At 48.6% G+C, this 21093-nt stretch overlaps 3 protein-coding genes across 4 annotated transcripts; 2 read left to right on the forward strand and 1 right to left on the reverse strand.

The window, feature by feature from the left end:
- Window positions 1–1412: 1412 nt before the first annotated feature.
- On the reverse strand, window positions 1413–4744 carry EIF1AD (eukaryotic translation initiation factor 1A domain containing). Of its 2 annotated transcripts, none has more exons than XM_023518511.1 (6): window positions 4611–4744; window positions 3143–3237; window positions 2894–3002; window positions 2682–2790; window positions 2464–2511; window positions 1413–1727 (listed from the first exon to the last, which is right to left on the reverse strand). In XM_023518511.1, the coding sequence occupies exons 2-6, from the start codon at window positions 3227–3229 to the stop codon at window positions 1586–1588; spliced, it is 495 nt and encodes a 164-aa protein (XP_023374279.1). In that variant the 5' UTR covers window positions 3230–3237; window positions 4611–4744; the 3' UTR covers window positions 1413–1585. The 2 variants fall into 2 exon arrangements, with proteins under 2 accessions (XP_023374279.1, XP_012666113.1); XM_012810659.2 differs by lacking the exon at window positions 4611–4744 and adding an exon at window positions 4304–4569.
- An 88-nt stretch (window positions 4745–4832) lies between these two features.
- BANF1 (barrier to autointegration factor 1) lies at window positions 4833–6593 on the forward strand. The gene is made up of 3 exons (XM_003798688.3): window positions 4833–4922; window positions 5582–5720; window positions 6039–6593. The coding sequence occupies exons 2-3, from the start codon at window positions 5598–5600 to the stop codon at window positions 6183–6185; spliced, it is 270 nt and encodes an 89-aa protein (XP_003798736.1). The 5' UTR covers window positions 4833–4922; window positions 5582–5597; the 3' UTR covers window positions 6186–6593.
- Window positions 6594–16490: 9897 nt separating this feature from the next.
- CST6 (cystatin E/M) lies at window positions 16491–18453 on the forward strand. Its single transcript, XM_003798775.3, has 3 exons — window positions 16491–16794; window positions 17853–17972; window positions 18264–18453. The coding sequence occupies exons 1-3, from the start codon at window positions 16558–16560 to the stop codon at window positions 18348–18350; spliced, it is 444 nt and encodes a 147-aa protein (XP_003798823.1). The 5' UTR covers window positions 16491–16557; the 3' UTR covers window positions 18351–18453.
- The last annotated feature ends 2640 nt before the right edge of the window (window positions 18454–21093 follow it).

Here is a 21093-nt window from a genome sequence, read left to right on the forward strand (position 1 = left end):
CTGGGTTGGAGATTCGAACCCGCCACCTTAGGTGTATGTGGCCGGTGCCTTAGCTACTTGAGCCACAGGCGCCGAGCCAGAGACAGAAGTTTTGAAACAAGATCTCCCAGTGTAGATCTACTAAGCAGTGCTGAGTATCCACTTGATGTTTGTGATTATGAACTTCAGGTACAACTGTTCATTAAGGTTCATTACTATCTCTCCTAATAATGACGGGTTTGGGCAGAGGTGAATGACTGAGTTCACTGAGGGTTAGGGTTTTTACTAGATGAATAAATTGAGACAGGGAAATAGAAGGTACAGACTATGGAGTTAGTGCTATACATGGAGGGATGTGGAGACAAGAGATCAATGATGAGAATGAGGATAAACATTTTTTGGAGAAGGTATAGCTCAGTAAGCAAGAAAGCCAGGAGGTGGTGTACATCTACTTTAGTTCAGAAAGTTCTACTGGTGAGGCTTCCTGAGAGTGACTAGGGATGGAGGCAGCAGGGTGGAATAGAAGACAAGGTCAGAGGTTTGGGGGATACTAAGGAGCCAAGGAGCCATAATGCTGAATAGTGTCATCCATGAGATGCAGAAACTGACGCAGCAGGGGGTGGAAGATTCTGAGCCAGGAGGTAAACTCTTGTATGAATGAGCAGTGACTCAAAGGTCAATGCCAGCAACTAAAAGGATGAGTGCATAGCCAGAGGCAAACATGTGGGATGAGACGTAGTCTGTAAGAGGTTCTGGTGGGAAGTGATGGTGTTAGTAGCCACAAAGGGTGAAAATGAAAGAGCAGCCTCCATATCAAAGGTTCTAAGGTAAGTGATATCCTCAGGGAATAACCAAGTTTCAAATGAAATTAGGAAATGGAAGAACCATTCAAAACATGGTTAAGGATACAGAGAGGTCTGCTTACCCTGTAGCACACATTCTGGTGGTGACAGATAGTTAAGGGTGGAAGAGAGATGAGGTGCAACCAGGGGATGTATAGGGCACAAGAAGGTGAGCACTCCTGTAAACTCAGATAATTAGAACAGTAAGGAAAAAAAGCTCAGGAGACACTACAGGATTTAACCCCAGTGTTTCCCAAAGGCAGGTAGGAATCAGGTCCTAAGGCTGTAATCCTAGACGCTTGCATCAGTATTAACTGCAAACAGGAACTGAAGCAGGATACTCTCGATAGCTAAACACATGCATGAAGACATGAAGACACAGTAACAGGGCCTGGCAGAAAGAGAGAGAAAAATAAATAGATACATATATAGAGAGATAGAGATAGAAAAAACACAGCACCCAGCGAAGATTTCCAGTAATTCCTTGTTTCTTCCCATTCAGCCCTCTGGCCTATAAAACCTCTACTATGGAGCAGTTTTTTACTTTACCACAAGTCTCCCTCCCCCAAGAGAGTCACTCAGACACCAGCACAAGTCACCACCCACCAGGGGTTTAATTCTCCTGTCAAAAGGTCAGTTCAGAGAGAGGCCCTGCCTTGTCCCCATCCAGGGGCAAAGGTCTGCAGAGCACCCTGGGAATGTCCAAGCCTAGAAAAGCCAGGGAAGGAATAGTCCCTGAGCAAGTGCAGAATGGGTCACATGTCTCAGGGTGCCTCCTCCTCTTCGCTCTCCTCTTCACTCTCATGATACTGTCTGCGGTTGGTGTTAACAAAGAGGTCTGAATCATCTTCAGAGCTGGACTCTTCTGATGACTGTGGCTCAGCTGGGAGTTCTGGCTGAGTCTGTCTACATGGGGAAAAAGAAGAATTAGCCCAATACCTTCTAGGAAAATCAGATCTGTAATTAAAACAGTTCCAAAAAAAGGACCATTTGACCATGCAGTCAGGGTCCTGTAGTCCTGCCAAAATGCAATACATCCTTAAAGACTAACATGAGGGACAGAGTCAGAGCAAACAGTGGGCAATACTTGGCCAAAGAAAATAGGGTAAAGACTGCCTCCACCCCAAAAGTTTGCTATAGCCATTGGTTTTACATAGGTATGGTAATAATTTTATCACCACCAATTAACACATAATGGACCCACATGACATACCAGGTACTGTACTAAATAATCTTTTTTTTTTTTTTTTTGTGCAGTTTTTGGCCAGGGCTAGGTTTGAACCCACCACCTCCGGCATATGGGGCCAGCACCCTACCCTTTGAACCACAGGTGCTGCCCTTGTACTAAATAATCTTACAAGCTTTAGCTTTAATCCTCACAAATCTCTCGTTTTATAGATGAGGAAACAGACTCTTAGATTAAATAACTTGCTTAAAGTCACTCAGCTTAAAGTAGCAAAGGTAGGATTTTAGCACAGAGCATCTAACCTTTAAATGATAGCCTAATTATACCATTAATACACATTCAGAAGCTCTCAACAAATAAGCCTAGGTAGGAAAAAAGGAAGACTATCTTTCCCTCAGGGTATGAAGGTATGAACCCCAATTTTTTACCTTCCCTAACATAAGTCTTGTTTCTCACCTGTTCCTGTTGTTGTGTTTCTTAGCCACTTCAGAGAAGGCCTCAGGCCTGTGCCAAGAAAAAAGCCAGGGTCAGGAAGAACAGAGAATCTCTCAGCAAAAGAAGCTATTTCCAGTTATTCATACTTAGAATGACATTCTCTTATCTCCCCCAAATCCCCAGCTAGAAATTCAAACCCCTCAGAAGCTAGAGAGCCAATGATAAAGGGACCACCTTACCAGAGTCCCTCCTTCTGCAGAGAGCGCACGTGGTCTTTGCAGAGCACAAAGGAGATCTCAGCCTTCACCTTTTCTCCCTCTTCAATAGGATCAACAATGAGAAAGTCCCCTACAAGTTAAAAAAGAATAGGCAAAGTCAGTTCTGCCTGTGATGGGGAAAGCTAAGGCCACAGGAAATGGTTCTATCACCTACAGGGCTCTCTCTCTCTCACCTCTCTTAATCCAGATGTTCTTGCGGTACTTGGAAGGCATGCTCACTAGGAAGCGCTGCCCCTGGGCTGTTTCCACCTCATGCAGATTGTTCCCTGGGGTCCTGAGTACCTGGTTCAGGAGAGACCAAGGATTAGTCTCATTAGTCAGACCAAATACCTTCTGAGATGCACTGCACCTTACCCCCACCCCAGGGACCCTAAGGAATGGAAGGATGGAGGGCAGAGCAGCTCCTCCCCAATGCCACTCACCCTTACGATCTGTTGGTGGTCAGAGGGCACCATGTGCTCCCCTAGCAACTCCTTCACCACATGCTTCCTCTTGGTGGCCTGAGACATGTTTGGTCCTGTCCCAGAGTGGATAGTGACACAGAGAGGAGGAAGGACTGTTAGAAATGCAAACCCCTGTTTGAACGTTAGGAAGACTTAACTCATCCTTCTCCTGAAATCCTTAGATGGCAAGCTCAGAACCCAGGATGATTTTGAAGATTAGGAGAGACCTTTTACTGGGAAAGGACACTGTGTCCTGGTTAGGAATATGGGCTGTGAAGTCTAATTGACTGGATTCAAATCCTACCTTGGTTATCGCTAACTGTTCAACTTCTGTAAGCCACAGAAAGATAGCTAATTCAGTTTAAAAAACCAAGATAGGCTCGGTGCCTGTGGCTCAAACGGCTAAGGTGCCAGCCACATACAACTGACCTGGCGGGTTCGAATCCAGTCCGGGGCCCGCCAAAACAACGATGGCTGCAACCAAAAAAAAAAAAAAATATATATATATACATATATATATATAGCCAGGCGTTGTGGTGGGCGCCTGTAGTTTCAGCTACTTGGGAGGCGGAGGCAGGAGAATCGCTTGAGCCCAGGAGTTGGAGGTTGCTGTGCGCTGTGATGCCACAGAACTCTACCCAGGGCGACAGCTTGAGGCTCTTTCTCAAAAATAAAATAAATAAATAAATAAAAAAATAAAAAACCAAAATAGCGCAAACACTACAGTGAATGTCATATTAAAATAACTCTTATTACCTGGTGTGATCACAAAACTACACACATGTTCCCAAGAAGTCACTCTGGCAACCTCTCCAGAAGGAGTTAAACTGTATTTTCCTTAACATGCACATACAATCAAAGTCTACCACAGCCACACAACACAGATGCTATATCTAGAAATACATTACAACCACAGACTAATTAGATGACTACTGCGATGGTCCAAGCCAGGACTGAGTTAACCAAAGGTCAGGTGAGCTGGTTTGGTCTGCGGCATTTGCCAGATTTCTGACTTGAATACTTAAAATACGATAGCCTTCTTTTCCAAAGAAAACTCCGACGTGCCATCTCAAGTTGTTGTTCCCTGACCTCCTCCCCACAAGCCGGAGGAAAGACCTTCAGAAAAAGATCCACACTTACTCTCTGGCCCTCGGCTCCCAAGGGCGATGCCCAAGCCACCCCGTTTTCCAGGCTGAAAACGGCTCGTCCACGACTAACTTCAAAGTTGAGCCAATAAAAGCACAGAAAAAGAACTTGCCAGCCGCAGCGACAGTAGCGTCACTTTGAACTCGGGACTCCAGTGTTCAGAGGTCCCGCCAAACCGACAGTAAGGAGGGCAACGCGAGTCCGGGTCTGACCCTTCCGGCGCTCTCTCGGAAGCCTCCCCGCCACCCTTGCCCTCCCTTGTCCGTCTCTTTAACTCTTCCCACCGCCAGGTTGGTCAAACCTAAGTCCTTGAGTTCCGGGGAGCCGATTAAAGTAGTATTCTCCCTGGAGGCCTCTCTCTTCCAACTGGAAGAACTGCTCGAGTAGCGAGACCGTAGAAAGCAGCTGGGCTTCCCGCTATAGACGCTGGTGACGTCTGGGGCGCACGAACTCTATGGCCCTCTAGTGTCTAGAGGCGCCCAACTGGTTTTTTTTTTTTTTAAGGCGGCTATTGAGACGACCCGGAAGCGGAAATTGGAGAAAGTTCTAGTTTGAGGTATCGACGAGAGCGGCCGGGTGGCGCGAGGAACCGTTACGGGAACAGGAGGTGCTGGTGAGCGCGAGCCGCGGAGCAGGGCGGTGACTGGAGTCCAGGGAAGGCGCGGGAAGGAGGGGAGAAGAGGAGTCGCAAGCGCTGTGGCGGGCCAGAAGAGGCTAGGAGAGGGCCCGGCCGCTCTGCTGGGAGAAGGCGGGGCGCAGCGCGTGGGAGCGGGGCGGTGCGGAGGGGGCGGGGCCAGCGGGACCAAGCATGGCGCGAACCTAGCCAGCCTGCGGGGTCCTCTGTGCGGCCCTTTCGGACTGCTCCTTCGCTCTGTGAATGGCTTGTGGAGGGCAAATGGGGCAGAGATTTTTCATTTGCTTTTCATACCAGGTGGTTGTTGCGAGCAGGATCGTTGCGTTTGCTCAGCCAAGGTCACAGTGACAGCTTCAGAGCGGGCACTGAGTATTGAAACCTTTCCACTGCCTGGAGTGCGCCACCTGTTAGAGCAGAACAGTATGTCTTCGAGGGCAATAGGAAGGAGAAGAAATTTTTTTTTTTCCCTGAATAGTGAGAAAAGTTTCTCTTTGGAACTCAGTTTTCTCCTCTAAAGTGAGAGGAACGGAGTAAGCCATTATAAAGCTGGCCTAGTTACTTTTTAATATGAGTTTGCTAAGGGGCACTTGTGAGTTATTGATCTAAAGCTTTAACCTGCCTTTTGTTGGCATTCCCAGATTAAACCTGATCAAGATGACAACCTCCCAAAAGCACCGAGACTTCGTGGCAGAGCCCATGGGGGAAAAGCCAGTGGGGAGCTTAGCTGGGATTGGTGAAGTCCTGGGCAAGAAGCTGGAGGAAAGGGGCTTTGACAAGGTGTGTGGTGGGCCCATGAACTGAGGAGGGCTGGGAGTAGAAGTGGTATTTCCTGGCAGATAAGTCAATGCAGCTTGGTTTTGTTGATAGAAAAATTTCCGGGTAGGTTGGGAGTGAGGAAAAGTGAGTGTATCTGTTGTGGGGTGGATAGTGGTGTATAATCTTAAGAGACTGCTAAAGACTGACCATGTAGTAGACAAGAGGTCCGGGGGCAAAACCTGCCCGGTCTAAGACTTACGTGCTTTGAATGCCACAAAGTGGCTTTCTTACTGTTAGCCCCTACTGAGTACTTGGTATACCCTTTACTTTGTTTCACAGGCATATGTGGTCCTTGGCCAGTTCCTGGTGCTAAAGAAAGATGAAGACCTTTTCCGGGAATGGCTGAAGGACACATGTGGCGCCAATGCTAAGCAGTCCCGAGATTGCTTTGGATGCCTCCGAGAGTGGTGTGACGCCTTCTTGTGATGCTCTCTGGGGATCCCTCAATCCCCAACCCCAGCATTCAGTCTCCAGAATTTGCAGCTGAGTGGGGACTCCTTCCTCGTCCTCTACAAAGGAAAAGATTGCTATTATTGTAGTCACCTCCGATGTACTCCAAGGTCTTTTGGGAGTTTTCTCCCCTCACCATTTCAACTTTTTTGGAATTCTTTTGCACTTGCATGCATCTCCCTTTTCCTTCCCCTCCCAGTTCCATGTTAGCAGTTATCAGCTTTCCTGAGTGGATTCTTGGTCCCTTCCCTTCCCCTCACCTTTAAAACGCCTGTCTGTTTGATGCCATTTGGCTCCATTTGGGGCAGAACAGACACTGTCCGTGTAAAGTTTTTAGATCAATAAAGTCAGTGGCCTTCATAATTGGGCTTTGTGCATTGAAAAGCCAGTGTGCTGGGAGTTACCTCTTCCCCAGGGACTGACCAGGTCTTCCTCATCCCTTCAGGGATTGACCAGGTCTTCCTCACCCCTTTATCAGTGCAGACCGAAACTGGCAGTTTCCCTTCCCACTCCTAGAGGGCAGCCACCCTCACCATGTGGGCCTCAGGCAGGTTCCTTGGGGTGTCTCAATCCCTGAGTAATATGGGAGAGTGTGGGTTGATCCCTCTCTGGGAGCCAGATAGACTGTGGTGTTCCAGAAGTCAATCAAGTCAACAGCTGGGCTAGGCAGCACCTGGTGGAAAAGTCAGTGGGAGTCAGAGGTACCGGGAAGAGGTGGACCGGATGTGGATAAGATTTCATCTGCCAATTATCACATCATGTGCTCCCTCTGGGAGGGGTGGGCAGGGCGCTTGTCTACCCTTCCCTCTTAGTGTGGGGTAAGAGCATGGGCCTCATAGCTGGGAGGGTATGAGGGAGTTAACCCTTTATTCCACTCATTTTGGTCCTGTTCTCTCTTGGACTGGTGGTAGGGACCAGGCTTGAAGCTGAGATCTTTGCAAACATTTTTTTTTTCCATGGTAATCATTTTCTCTTTGAGGAAACTTTGTACTCAGGGAGACTTAAGTAATTTGCCTACAGACATGCTTCTGGGAAGTAACTAGACTGGCTTAAACTATAGCTTGGAAACCCATGTACCTGGGAGCTCTGTTTTCCTTGGTCATGTCATCCATCCTGTTTGAGCCAAAGTTTCCCTGCTTGGAAGATGAGGTTATCGTAGAGACCAGTTAGAACACTAGGTGTATACCACCCCTCCTTCCTTGGCATTTCTCCATCAGAGCATCGTTGAAGAGTTACTGCTTTACAGTATAAACAAAACTGTTTTCTTCATAAAGTTTACTGTTGAGGTGAGAGAGACATTAAAATACAAGTACAAAAATAGGGATAATAGGTTTTCATGATTGCAGAGTTAGAGGAAAATCAAGAAGTTGATAAATTCAACTTAATTATTATTATTATTTTTTGGCTGGGGTTGGGTTTGAACTCACCACCTCCCGCATATGGGGCTGGCGCCCTACTCCTTTGAGCCACAGGCGCTGCCTAACTTTATTTATTTATTTATTTATTTTTTGAGACAGTCTCACTTGATCACCTTTGATAGAGTGTGGTGGTGTCTTAGCTCACAGCAACCTCAGACTCTTGGGTTCAACTGATCTTCTTGCCTCAGACTCCCAAGTAGCTGGGACTACAGTTGCCTGCCACAACACCCAGCTATTTTTTAGAGATGGACTCTGGCTCAGGCTGATCTTGAACCTGTAAGCTCAGGCAATCTACCTGCATCAGTCTCCCAAGTGTTGGGATTACAGGTGTGAGCCACTGCGCCTAACTCAACTTCTTTAGTATTAGAAACTTTCCAGCTTGAGCAACATAGTAAGACCCTGTCTGTACAAATTAGCCAGACATGGCTGTAGTCCCAGCTACTCAGAAGGCTAAGGCAGGATTACTTAAGCCTAGGAGTTTGAAGTTGCGGTGAGCTATGATGATGCCACTGCACTTCAGCCAGGGCAATTGTGAGGTCCTGTCTTTAAAAAAAAAAAAAACTTAGAAAATGCAGAATGAGAAAGAAAATTTACAAGATAACAGGACTGTATATATCCAGAGCACATACAGAACTGCAGTCTAGAAAACAGCAGACAGACAGGAGGCGTGTTTCCAGTCTGGTTCCTTCTGATTCTCCCACCTTCCTCAGCCACAAGTGTCAGCAGCTCAGTGGTGAGAGGAGTGGCAGAGGCCAGGCAGCCCAGCTTCAGTTAGGCTCCAGCAAGCCTGCTTGCAGGCACCTGTGGCCAGCTTTGCCAAGGCTTGGGGAAGGAAGAGCCCAAGAGGAGATAGGTGCAGTTCTCAGCTAAATCTGCAAAAGTGGAAACGAAGCCAAAAAAGGCAGCAGCAAAGGATAAATCCTCAAACAAAAAAGTGCAACCAAAAAGGGAAAGGGGAGCAAAGGGAAAGCAGGTCGTGAAATGGCTAACCAAGAAACTAAAGGTTCACCTGCAGAAAATGGAGAAACTAAAACTGAAGAGAGACCAGCCGCTGATAGGAAGGAAGCCAAGTTTGCTTAATATCATACACGATGTCTATCAGTGGTCCCTGTCTCCTTTGCACAATCCAGGGGAATATTTTTAACGCAAGTTTTTTAGTAGCTCTAGAAGTGTTTTTAAGGAGGCAATCCTACATCATCCCATTTTTTAAGTGTAAATGCTTTTTTTTTTTTTTTTTTTTTTGGAGACGGAGCCTCAAGCTATCCCCCTGGGTAGAGTGCCCTGGCATCGCGCTCACAGCAACCTCCAACTCCTGGGCTCAAGCGAGTCTCCTGCCTCTGCTCCCAAGTAGCTGGGACCACAGGCGCCCGCCACAACGCCTGGCCATTTTTTGGTTGCAGCCGTCATTGTTGTTCGGCGGGTCCGGGCTGGGGATAATGCTTTTTTTTTAAAAAAGGTGAAATCATTTGCTGGTTGTTGATTTTTTTGTACAACCAGAAAATAGCGTGGGACATTGAATATGGGAGGTTTTGACCATTTGGAGTATCAGCTTAACATTCCATAAATGGGGGATTAGTTTTTTGTGAGACAGAGTCTCACTTTGTCACCCTTGGTAGAGTGCCATGGTGTCATACCTCACAGCAACCTCAAACTCTTGGGCTCAATCAATTTGCCTCAGCCTCCCTAGTAGCTGGGACTATAGGCGCTCACTACAATGCTTGGCTAGTTTTAGAGACAGTCTCCCTCTTGCTCAGGCTGGTCTTAAACTATTAAGCTCAAACAATCCACCTGCCTTGGCCTCCCATAGTGCTAGGATTATAGGCATGAGACACTGCGCCTGGAGTTTGGGATTAGTTTTTATATCTTGTAATGTGAAGCATACTAAATGGCAATATGGAGTCTCAATCTTACATTTAACTTTGCAAACATCTTAAATTATAATACTTATATTCCCATGTTATGTTTCAGTAGAATTGTTTCCTCAAGAAAACTCTCCCTGTTAGAATTGCCCACACTTTTTAACATCTTTGGTTATAGTAGTCCTGTTTTCCTAATAACTTTGTTAATGTGCTGTGAACTATTGAAAATTTGAGTATGTAGTACATATGGTAATAAATTGTGAATTGCTAGGATTTATGTAACAGCTTATCAACATTTGAAGATACTGGTACTTGCTATTTTCTGAGGGAAAATTTGCCTCGGATTTTAAGCTGGGAAGTCACGGAATAACTTTAAGAAAGAATTACAATAAATGGCTTTTTAGATGTTGGGTATGTATGTTAAGAAATGTGTACAAATTGAAATGTTTGTATTGATGCTTAACAGTAAAATTTCAATTACAAAAAAAGAAAAACGCAGACAATAGAAAAATGAATAAAAGATCTGAAAGGCAGACACAGAAGATATCGTAATAGTAAATAAGCACGTGGAAAGGTGTTCCAATTTGTTAGTAATCAGAAATGCAAATGACATTAACACCTATCTGATCAGTAAAAATTTTAAAGTCAGACAACAGCAAGTGTTGGTGAGAAAACAGCAACAGGAACTGATATCCAGCTGGTGGGAGGGGACACTAGGATGAATGCTTTGGAAAAACAATTGGGTGTTGGTTAGTAATCCTGACACACCCTGTGACCCAGCAGTTCCACTCTCAGGACTGTCTTGACAAAGCTGAACACCTGCACCAGGACCTACGTGAATGTTCACAGCTGTTTGGTCACAGCTGTAAGAGCTATCAGTGTTAAGAGTAGGCAAATAATTACACATTCATGCCTGAGACATGGCAGGGCAGAGAAAATGAACAAATAGTAGCTATGTACAATAATCTCAATACCGAGCAGATAAAGCAAAACCAAGTAGTGTGCATCCATTTATGTATTGAAAATGCAAATTCTTGCTTAGGGATTCCCTACGTAGATGATAGAACTAGAAAGAAAAGGTAGGAGATGCTTATTGCAAAAGTTAATGGTAAAGAGTAAAAAAGTCAATAGTGATTATCTTTAGGGGAGGGAGGAGGGTACGAAGTGTGGAAGGGGATGGGGCAGAGTGGAGTTTCCGTTTTTTTGAACTGTGAGTTGGTAACACATACCCTGTAATTATTTGAGAAATTGAACACGAATGTTCTGTGCCCTTTTCTGTATATTAGGTACATCTCAGAATAGAAGGAATAACAGAAAACCAACGACCTGGGTGTAGCTGCCCAGCCAGGTTCATCTGCCCTCTGCCCAAGAGAAGCCGTTGTCCAGAGACAGCAGCGTTCACAGCCGAGAAGGAGTTTACTCCATTTAAGCCCTAAATGGGAGATGGGAGAATTCCCTCAAACCTACCTTCCTGAGAATTAGGGGGACAGGGTTCTGAAAGACATTTTGGTGGGCAGAGGATTAGGTAATCAGGGTCTGTTAATGGACTGGTTTCAGGGGGAATCAGCAGTTCTGTGGTATGGGCAGCTGTCTGGTGGTTCAGCCCATCCACAGGAATCCACTTCCTTGAGTGGAGGGTCTGAGACCAGTTAGAGTCAGTTCTTTGGTGTGGGTGGGTTAGTCAGTCCACTGGAATGCAGTACTTGGAAAATATCTCAAGAACTACTCCTGGGTTCTGAACAGGTGATGTTATTTATGGAGAAAAGTTAAAAATCTTTATGGCTACCACCTGTGCCCCCTAGAGCAGGAAACAAGGGGACATGATTGTTAGCAAGCAAATAAAGGGACGGTGGCTGATTATTATCATTTTAGCTAAGCTTGCTCCTTCACAGAGTTTGATTATTATCAGTATTTTAGATAGGCCTGTTCCTTCACAGAATTTTGGGGGTTCTTGTTCTTGCTTTGCATCCCTTCATCAATTTGTAAGGGCGGTTTCATGGGGATGGAACAACTATGTGTCAATTCAGAACCTAAATATTAATGGGGATAAGGCTTCAGTGCAAGGCTGAGTCTGAAAAATGTGAGTGGCCCACCCTGGAAGGGACACCAGGTGGCCACAGCAGGGTCCAGCTTGTGCTACAGGCCACTTCTGGGAGGGTGCTAGTCTGAAGTCCAAACAGGTGGTAAGTAGGGCTCTCCTGGGAGTTGCAGACTATACTGTGTTTCTGATGTTTTCCTCCCCACGCGTGCTCAGCTGTGATGTTGCCGCACTGTTGCTAATGCTTTGTGAGATAATGAAGACTCCCTCCTCTTCCAGGAAGCCCTGCCCCAGGCTCCTGCTCACACTTTTCCCTCCCCTGGCTCTGGGATCCTGGTGGAACTCTGGAAGTCATGCTGTCTTTGTTTCCTCATAATTTGCCTTTCCCTGGCTTACCCACAGGCTTTGTCTCTGAAGGGGCTGGAAACCGCTTCCTTACCTCTTCTTGGGTTCAGGCAGTGCTTGTGACAGATTGGGGCAGTTCAGGAACTAATGTGGACTCCATATGGCACCCCCAAAGAGTTCCTGGATCAGTCCTGGGGCACTAGGTGACAAGGACATGTAGAATGTACCTTGTGACAGTGTGGGCTGTCAAGATCCATCCCTGACTCAGCTGGCAGGACAAAAGGACTAAGGCCCGAAATGGTGGAGCAGAAAGCAGAACTGGGTGGTGAAGGGTAGGAATCAGGTTATCTAAGTGTCAGCCCACATTGCCCACAGTATATACCTGGCCACCCATTAGCCTGAGGCACGGGTGGGCCTGGATCAGCAAATATTGACCTAGTGCCTCCAAGCCCCACCACTTGCCACACCTAGCCAGAGCGTGACCCCCTCAGCCAGTCTACCCATGAGTGCCCAGAACCAGCCGAGAGACTGGGGTGGACCCAACCATGTACTCTGGGGTCTTGAAGGGCTCTTGCTGCCCTTCAGAAAGTAGGGGAAGGTGGCCTGGACCGACACAAGCTCAAGACACCTTCCCTACCAAGCCCAGTGGCAGCCCAGATCGTGTGGAAGGCTCCCAGGAGGTGCTCATGACAGTAATTCCCTTTTTGGGTTGCCCTCTTCCCTTCAGCGACCAAGGCTGTCCACTGTCCAGCCTTGACTAATGGCAGCCTTGAGGAGCTAGCTAGGCTTGGTTCTGGGCCCTTGTTCCCTGTGTGATTTGGAGTAAGTTGCTTCATCTCCCTGAGCTGCAGTCTCTTCCTCTGTCAGCCAGTGCAGGTTGTGAAGTTTCAACCAGCTAATCCACACAAAGCCTCTGGCACTTAAGAGAGCTCTTCTACAGAGGGGACCTTTAGTTGCTGTTGGATCACAGACTTTCTTACCATAAGGGCTCCTTCCTAGGATGTGGTGTGACAGGGAAAGGGGAGCAGAATCCCAGAGGAGGGAATATCCTCTTTCCCAGCCGAAGATTATAAGAATAAGGTTCTGGGGCAAGCAAAAAGGCCCTGGAGGACCTGATTCCAGAAATGTCAAGGGCCCAGCCTGGTCATGAAGACCCATCATGTCAGGGGCAAGAGAGGGGTGCTGTGGGCAACCTGGGCTGGGATGTCTGGGCCACAGAACTCTGGCTAATCTCAAATTCAGGCTTGGCTCAATGCTCCTTCTGGAAGCAAGAGTGGTCCAGACAGGGTAGAGTCTAGTCCAGGCTCTGGGAAAATCCTCCCAGGAAATCCCACTCCCAGGGACCAACCCCGTCCCACCTTTGCCCTACCCACACACCAGCCCTTGTATCTCTATTGCTGGCATGTGGATGACACTGCCGGCTCTATCATTGACACTTCTCATTTGACCCCCCCCCATTTCCTCTTTTCAGAAAGGCATGTAATCACTGCTTTTATAGGGGTGGTAAGGGAGTCAGAGAACTTCTGTTGAATCCCTGGCATAAAGACTGGTATAGAGCCTAGTTATTGTTAATTTCTCTTTCCCCCTCCCTCTTCTCTCCTACACCACTTCTAGCTATGTGACTTTAGACAAGTGTTCTGACCTTTCTGGTTAACATCTGCAAAATGAAGATAATGCTTAGTACTCCAGGGTGCTTGTGGGAGTTAGTGGGTGAAGAGTCCTTGGAAATTGTTAGGTTATGGTGCAAAAGACTCTTTGGCCTAAGCACAAAACAATGACAGGTAGGGTGAATGCCCGTGAGCCGGGCACTATTGGGTCTTGGTGAGTTGGAGATGGGGCTTTGGCTAGTTTTCTAGGGAGCTGTCAAAATACATATGGCCATGGCTGAGCTCCAAGTGACAGAGAGCAGACCTGGGGGAGCCCCTTGAGTTTGTTTCTTTTACCTTATTGCTGGGTCCTGGGCCTCTTACTCTAACCTTCCCAGGCTCCCTCAGCTCAGGACCCCTGCTGGGCATTTTCCATTGACTGGAGTCTGTCCCTTTAAGGCAGACACCTGAGCCTGTAAGAAACAAGCAACCAGTCCTTCCTTGGAATCCCAGTGGCAGGGTTTGTTTCTCACAGCTGGGTTGAGGGGCGTAGGGTAGCAGGCTGACAGTTGGACTGGGCAGTGACCATGCTCTGGTCTGAGTCGCTGTGCAAGAAATCACTTCCTTTCATGGTCTTGGATTCTGAGAGACCCAGAATTGGAGGAGTATTAATGATATGCTTGATGCCTACTTATAGTATTCATCACAATCATTGCTACCACTTATTAAGCACCAACTGATTGTCAGGTACTGAAAACTAGTAGCTCTTCCAATTCCAAACCCCTGTTAAGACCCTTGGAAGCTCTAAGCCAGTGATTCTCAACCTTCCTAATGCCACAACCCTTTAATACAGTCCAAAGGGGTTGCGACCCCACAGGTTGATAACGGCTGCTAAGCACTGACAAAGTTTTAGTGTCCCCAAAACAATAAGTGCCTGTCCCTCAGCAACACATAGTTAAAAGTATAAACTATGCTGAACTCTGATATATGATAAAGAATTCCAACAAAATCCAAACTTTTTCTATGTTGACTACTTCAATGATGTTGTTTATATATTAATTATTAGATTACTATTATTATTTTTTTGCAGTTTTTGGCCGGGGCTGGGTTTGAACCCGCCACTTCTGGCAAATGGGACTGGCACCCTACTTCTTTGCACCACAGGCACCGCCCTATTATTGGATTATTTTTAAGAAATCATGAGACCCCTATTTTGCTGGTACCTCCAGCACATACCCACTGTTATCTTACATGTGACACAGTCTTGAGCGACCAATGTCAGAACAATCCTTAGGAGGTAAGAATTTTCATCTTTTTTTCAGATGAGGCTCTGGAAGGTCTGGAAGGTGGAGGGGCTTGTTCAAAGTTACCCAGTTAGTATAATGGCAGGCCTGGTGTGACACTTCCTCCTTTCAACCAATTACCCTTGTGTTCAGTCTGGTTTAAGAGCACAGACTTGACTTGGACTGTCAGGGCTCAAAAGCCAGTGTCATCACTCACTATTTACCAGCCAGTGTCCCTGGACAAATCTCTCCCTATTGTATCATTTCCTCCTCTGTGAAGTGGAAATATTAATAACTGCCACTTCATGCTGGTTGTAAGGGTTGAACTGTGCTGGCTCAGTAATGTCTCCTACTTACCTGTTGTCTATACAACACTGGGCTTCTTCTAAGTACCTGTGTCAGTTCACTGAATCCTCACACCACCCTTTTTACAGAAGAAACTGAGGCAGTGAGCTATTAAGCAACTTCTCCAAGGTAACATGGCTAGGAAATGGTGGCCATAGTAAGAGCTTGAAAATAGGTGCAGTTGGTCAAACTAGCCAGCACTCCTGTGAACTGTCCCTCTAGTGGCACTTGTTGCTGCGGACTGGTGCCGACTTCTAACGCCCTGTGTAACCACCCTTACAAATTGATGAAGGAGTGCCAGGTAAGAACTAGAGTAAGGACCACTAAAGCTCTGGGAAGAAACAGGTCTAGCTAAAATTACAATAATCAAACTCTGTGAAGGAGGAGGCTTGGCCAACATAATAATCAGCCACTGTCCCCTTGTTTGATAATAGTCACTGTCACCTTGTTTGCTTCTCTATAATTGCTATTCTAGAGGACACAGGTGGTAGCCAGAAAGATTTTAACTTTTCTTTCTGAATAATGTCATCTCTGTTTAGAACCTAGGGGTCATTCTTGAGATATCTTCCAGGTCCTGCATTCCAGTAACCTACTCAGACCAAGGAAGTGACTCTAACTGATCTTGGGTCCCCAACTCAAAGAACTGGTTCCCAGGAATGGGCTGAGCCACCCCACAGCCCCATACCACAGGATTGCTGATTCCCTTTGAAACCAGCTCATTAACAGACCCTGGTTGCCTAATCCTCTGTCCACCAAAGTATCTTTCAAAATCCTCCTGGCTTGGGCCTATGGCTCAAGTGGCTAAGGCGCCAGCCACATACACCCAAGGTGGCAGGTTCGAATCCAGCCTGGGCCGGCCAAACAACAATGACAGCTGCAACCAAAAAATAGCCAGGTGTTGTCCTGGGTGCCTGTAGTCCCATCTACTCGCGAGGCTGAGGCAGGAGACTCGCTTGAGTCCAGGAGTTGGAGGTAGCTGTGAGCTGTGATGCCACAGAACTCTACCCAGGGGGACAGCTTGAGGCTCCTGTCTCCAAAAAAAAAAAAAAAAAATACTGTCCCCCTAATTCTCGGGAAGGTGGATTTGAGAGAATTCTCTCATCTCCCACTTAGGGCTTATATGGAATAAACTCTTTTTCTGCTGTAAACCCTGTTGTCTCTGGACAAGGGCTTTCTCTTAGGTAGTGGGCAGATAAACCTGGCAGGGCAGCAACACCCAGCCTGGGCGTTCCCTGGAGGGCAGGGAAGTTTCGTGGCACACAGGGGTCCTCGGGCCTGTGTGCTGCCCCCTTAGCTTCACGTGGGGTGGCCTGGTAGGAGGTGGGCGGTTGGGAGGAAGGAGAGCCTGGGCGGCGGGGCTGGGGAAGCACTCACTGGCTCCGCCCCAGTTCTGGCCGGGAGTGCACCACAGGTGGGGCGGAGCGGTAGGGAGCCTGTAAAAGGGGCGCAGGCCCAGCGCTGGGCAGTGTTGGCTATGGCTCGTCCAAGGCTCTCGCTGGCGCTGTGCCTGTCCCTGGTCACGCTCTGCCTCCTGGAGTTGCCCTGCAACTTCCTGGCTCAGGGGGAGCGCCTGGTTGGAGAACGCATGGACATGTCGCCCAGTGACCCGGAGGTGCAGAAGGTAACACAGATGGCTGTGGCCAACTACAACAGGGACAGCAACAGTGTCTACTACTTCCGCGACATGGAGATCATCACGGCGCAGAGGCAGGTGAGTGGCGCAGGAGGACTGGCCAGGGCAGACCAGGGCGGGCCGGGAAGTCCAGAGGCGCTCCCAGGCTCCAGGTGAAGGGGGCGCCACAGGAGCAGTCAAGATAACATTTTCCCTGTAATGCCAGTACTTTAGGAAGCCCAAGAGAGAGGATCTGTTAAGGCCAGGAGTTTGAGACCAGCCTGGACAACATAGTGAGGCCCCATCTGCACCAAAAATAGAAGAATTAGTCAAGAGTGTGTTGATGTGTGCTTGTAATCCCAGCTACTGGGCCAGCTGAGTTAGTAGGGTCACTTTGAGCCTGGGAGTTTTGAGATTGCAATGAGACTTGATGACGCCTCTGCACTCCAGCCCAGGCAATAGAGTCAAACCCTGTCTCAAAAAACAAAAACAAAAAAACTTAAAAAACAACAAAAAAAAAATTAATGCCAATAATCCATAATGGACAAAATATCTACATTTTAAAGGAACACAAGACCCACTCCTGTGTGTGTGTGTTTTTAAGAGACAGAGTCTCACTTTATTGTCCTCAGTAGAGTGCTGTGGTGTCACAGCTCACAGCAATCTCCAACTCCTGGGCTTAGGTGATTTTCTTGCCTCAGCCTCCCGAGTAGCTGGGGCTACAGGTGCCTGCCACACCACCAGACTATTTTTTGTTGCAGTTTGGCTGGGGCTGGGTTCGAACCCACTACCCTTGGTACATGGGGCTGGCGCTCTACCTACTGAGCCACAGGTGCCACCTGACCCACTCCTGTGTTGCACAGCCTACCTCAGTTGCCTTCTCTAGTCCCTGCCCTGATGGGGTAGATTGAGGAAGGGAGGCAGTTGGGCACAGTGGGCAGCTCCAGTGGCATGTTTGTCTAGGCTTCAGGAAGCTGTGTGCAGGTGGATCATAGCCTCCAGCACAGTGTGAATCTCTCCTGAGGATCTCCAACCCAGATCTGAAGCCCAGGCCAGAGGGCCCCACAGGCATGGGACAATGTGGAGGTCAGGAAGTGAGAGCAGGATGGTGGGTTGTCTGTGGGCAAAGCTGATCTGCTTCCACCCTCTGTCCTCAGCTGGTGGCTGGCATCCAGTACTTCCTGACTGTGCTGATGGGGAGCACATCCTGCAGGAAGAACATAGTGACTGAAGACCGCATTGCCACCTGTCCCCTGGCTGTAGATGCACAGCAGGAGGTAATAGCTGTGCATTCCTGGCCTTAGTCCTCTGCAGAGCCTCAGTTCAGCCGTAACTGGTCTGGTAGAACCTGTCTGGCCTTCTGGATGACAGCGTCCAGACCAGGGTGGGGTGCAGGAATGAGGCTGTGATCTAGGATCTAGGCCCAGCTATCTGTCTCAATGTTCTTTGGGTCAGTGACTGTCCCTCTCTTTCCAGAGAGTGGCACTGGCAGGCAGAGGGCTGGCTGTTGGGAGCGAGTGGGCTAGGGCTGGGCTCACCCCTTCTTATCTCCCATGTTCTCTCCACAGAAGTTGCGCTGTGACTTTGTGATCCTGGTGGTTCCCTGGAAGAACACTTCTGAGCTTTTAAAGTCTAATTGTTCACGTGTGTCATAGTCCCTGAGGGCAGGGGCCAGTAGGAGCTGGGCAGGGGGACAGCCTTGGTGGAGGGCACTTCAGGTCCATGAACCACATCTGTTACAATAAATTATCAGCAATACTCCTTACACTGGTTTCTTCTGAATGCTTTCCCCTCCCCCCGCCCCCACTTCTAGTCCTGGCAGCTCCCACACCCCACCTTGTGCTGACGGGTCACCCACACCACTCCTACCTGAGCTTCTACTGTCCCAGCCCAAACAGGGTTCAACTTCCAAATCTGGAGTCCCCAAAATACCCCAGCATTGAAGACAGAGAGGGATAAATATCCAGAGCCCCCAAACACAGCCAGAGACCCCAAAAGTCTTAGAGGTAAGAGGTGACAAAGTCACAGACGAGAGATGATGCCCTAGGACTAGAACAGGGCCAGCTATCCACAGTTCTCTGAAGAGGCGCCTGTGCTCAACATCCTCTTAGCACCCAGGAGGAGCTCAGAGGTGGCACATGGTGGGTTCAGTCAGGCAGGCCCCAGGACACTGAGCTCCCAGCCTATGAAGATTCCTATCCCTGAATGTGGGCCAAGGATGGCAGAGCCCCTGCAGGTCAAGAGATCATGAGGGTTAGGAGAGTGCCTCTCAGGTCCACACTGTGGACCACACACCAGAGGGACTCCAATGCCTTGTTCCTGGAAAATCCTCTGGAGGGAGCAGGACAGAGAGCCTCAGAAGGACAGAGCTCAAATCTGCCCACAAGAGGGATGAAGGAATAAATTCGATTCAGTGTCGTTTAAAGAAAGCAGTTGTAACATTTCTTGCACACTTGAATTTATGGCTGCAAGTCATACTATATACCTGTACACGTATACACCCAACACATAGGACATGTACACACAGAAACCTACAACACACACACACATCCAGAAAAACACAAACACAACCTTAGCTACCCTAAAGCCCAAGCAAAAATACACAGAAAGAACACACTCCAGACAAATAACCTGAGAGGTATACACAGGCCCCAAGCACACAAGCCAGAGACCCACATGCCACCCCAGGGGTGTTCCTCAGAGCACACACCCATAGCTGGGCCAGGGCACTGGCACTTCCTCATGCCAGCAGGCCCTTCCTACCTGACAGGGCCTCTTACCTTACTTGTGCCTGTCTTACACCCTGCCCAGTGCTGAGACTAAATGAGTAGCAGCCTGGTTCCCAGGCCCTGCCCTCTGCCCCCAGTGGCCATCCAAACGCGGAGACAGGGAGGAGGGAAATAATGACCCACTTCTATCGAGGAGTCTGAGGAGCTGAGGGGTTGCATTTGACATGATTTAGGGATACGGGGACAACATCTAGCCCTGCTTCTGCTTAAGTCTGTCAGATGTAGCAGCTCTGACAGCCAGGGTATGTGAGGGGGCTGATGCTTGGAAGGGCTCCTATGTGATCCCAAGGAAGAGGCCCCAGCATGAGGTTGGCACAGGGTCAGTGGTAGGAAATGTTTGCTGAATGAATGTGTGAGGTGGGGAGATGCAAGGCCCACAGATGCCTGTCAGGTTGCCTCTCCCCCTCGGAATCTGTGCCCAAATCCCAGATGGCGTTTCCTTTGCACAGTCTATTCCTAGGTCCTGGGCAAAACAGTGCCCTCATCCAGGCTAGGGAGGAAGGTGTTGCTTTTGTCCTGAGGCTCTAGAAACTCCACCACTGTCTGGTCTAGTCCACAGATGGTGGGTGGTTGGCAAAACTGCCTGCCACCTCTTGGCACCCACTACTGACTCCCTCCAGCCTGTCCTGCTTTCTGGACTTGACTCTTCTAGAGGTTAGATGGCTGTTGCAGAGAGTGGAAGATCCCACTTTGGCTGGGTAACCCCCTGGGCTGGGGCTGGGTGTGAACTTGCTCAGTGGTGTCTGCAGCACCCAACACAAGCCAGTGCCCACCCCTGCCACCCTTAGGTGTGGATCAGGCTATAAGTAGAAGAGGGAACTCATGTAAACCCCGGACCGGGCAGTGAGGGGGAGTAGCCATAAACCTCACCCCTGCTTCCCTCTCTAGTGGCAGAGCTCTCCATCCTACACCCCTGCCCAGCCCCTGCCCTGGGGCCAGAAGGACTAGAGCAGCCTCTGCCCTACTTCCCCTCATGGGTGCTCTGGGGTCTGATCCTAGGCTGGGCTGGGTATCACAATGGCCTCTGGCCTCTGGGTTTATGGTGTCCCCATTGGGTTGGTACTTTTATACTGGATGCTGAGGGTCCTGGCAGGCTGGAGTTCCTCAACTCTGAACCCCCATTCCTGGAGCCCACTGGTCTCCCAAGCCCAGAGCCTTGGGCTCTTTCAGCCTGTTCTTTTTCTCCTGACCCCTGAGCTAGATAGGCCTTCCTCCTAAAGGAGGGTCATTGCCACTCTGTTCCCTCCTAGCACAGCATGGCTAGCACCTGGCATCTGAGCCTGGCCCACTATCTGCCTTCTGCTAATATCCTACTGGGCTGAGCTAAGATGCTGGGCCCAGGTGCCATTGGATGGGATCCAAGAACAGCCCCTTGCACAGGCAACACTGGCACACACACACGTGCACACAGATGCATGTGCACAATTTCCCTTACTCTGTGCCTTGGCCCAGCCAGTGAGGACAGGGGACTGTTTGGGGTTTTTAAACTCTGTTGAGATTCTGGCCCTGCAGGGCATAGACAATCATTTCATCAGATTTGGGGATTTGTCCTGATTCACCCAAGTGAGCTTGCCAGAGACTGAAGACTGTATCTGGTGTCCTTTGGGAG

This window comes from Otolemur garnettii, unplaced genomic scaffold (assembly GCF_000181295.1).
Source record: "Otolemur garnettii isolate 467f Iridium unplaced genomic scaffold, OtoGar3 scaffold00140, whole genome shotgun sequence".
Lineage (NCBI taxonomy): Eukaryota > Metazoa > Chordata > Mammalia > Primates > Galagidae > Otolemur > Otolemur garnettii.

Coding starts and splice junctions, on each gene's coding strand:
- EIF1AD (XM_023518511.1), bottom strand. CDS start 3,229: ATGTCTCAGGCCACCAAGAGGAAGCATGTGGTGAAGGAGTTGCTAGGG. Junction 3,003..3,142: donor ACCACCAACAGATCGTAAGG/GTGAGTGGCATT, acceptor CTCCTGAACCAG/GTACTCAGGACCCCAGGGAA. Junction 2,791..2,893: donor GAACATCTGGATTAAGAGAG/GTGAGAGAGAGA, acceptor TTTAACTTGTAG/GGGACTTTCTCATTGTTGAT.
- CST6 (XM_003798775.3), top strand. CDS start 16,558: ATGGCTCGTCCAAGGCTCTCGCTGGCGCTGTGCCTGTCCCTGGTCACG. Junction 16,795..17,852: donor TCATCACGGCGCAGAGGCAG/GTGAGTGGCGCA, acceptor CTCTGTCCTCAG/CTGGTGGCTGGCATCCAGTA. Junction 17,973..18,263: donor CTGTAGATGCACAGCAGGAG/GTAATAGCTGTG, acceptor TTCTCTCCACAG/AAGTTGCGCTGTGACTTTGT.
- BANF1 (XM_003798688.3), top strand. CDS start 5,598: ATGACAACCTCCCAAAAGCACCGAGACTTCGTGGCAGAGCCCATGGGG. Junction 5,721..6,038: donor AGGAAAGGGGCTTTGACAAG/GTGTGTGGTGGG, acceptor TTTGTTTCACAG/GCATATGTGGTCCTTGGCCA.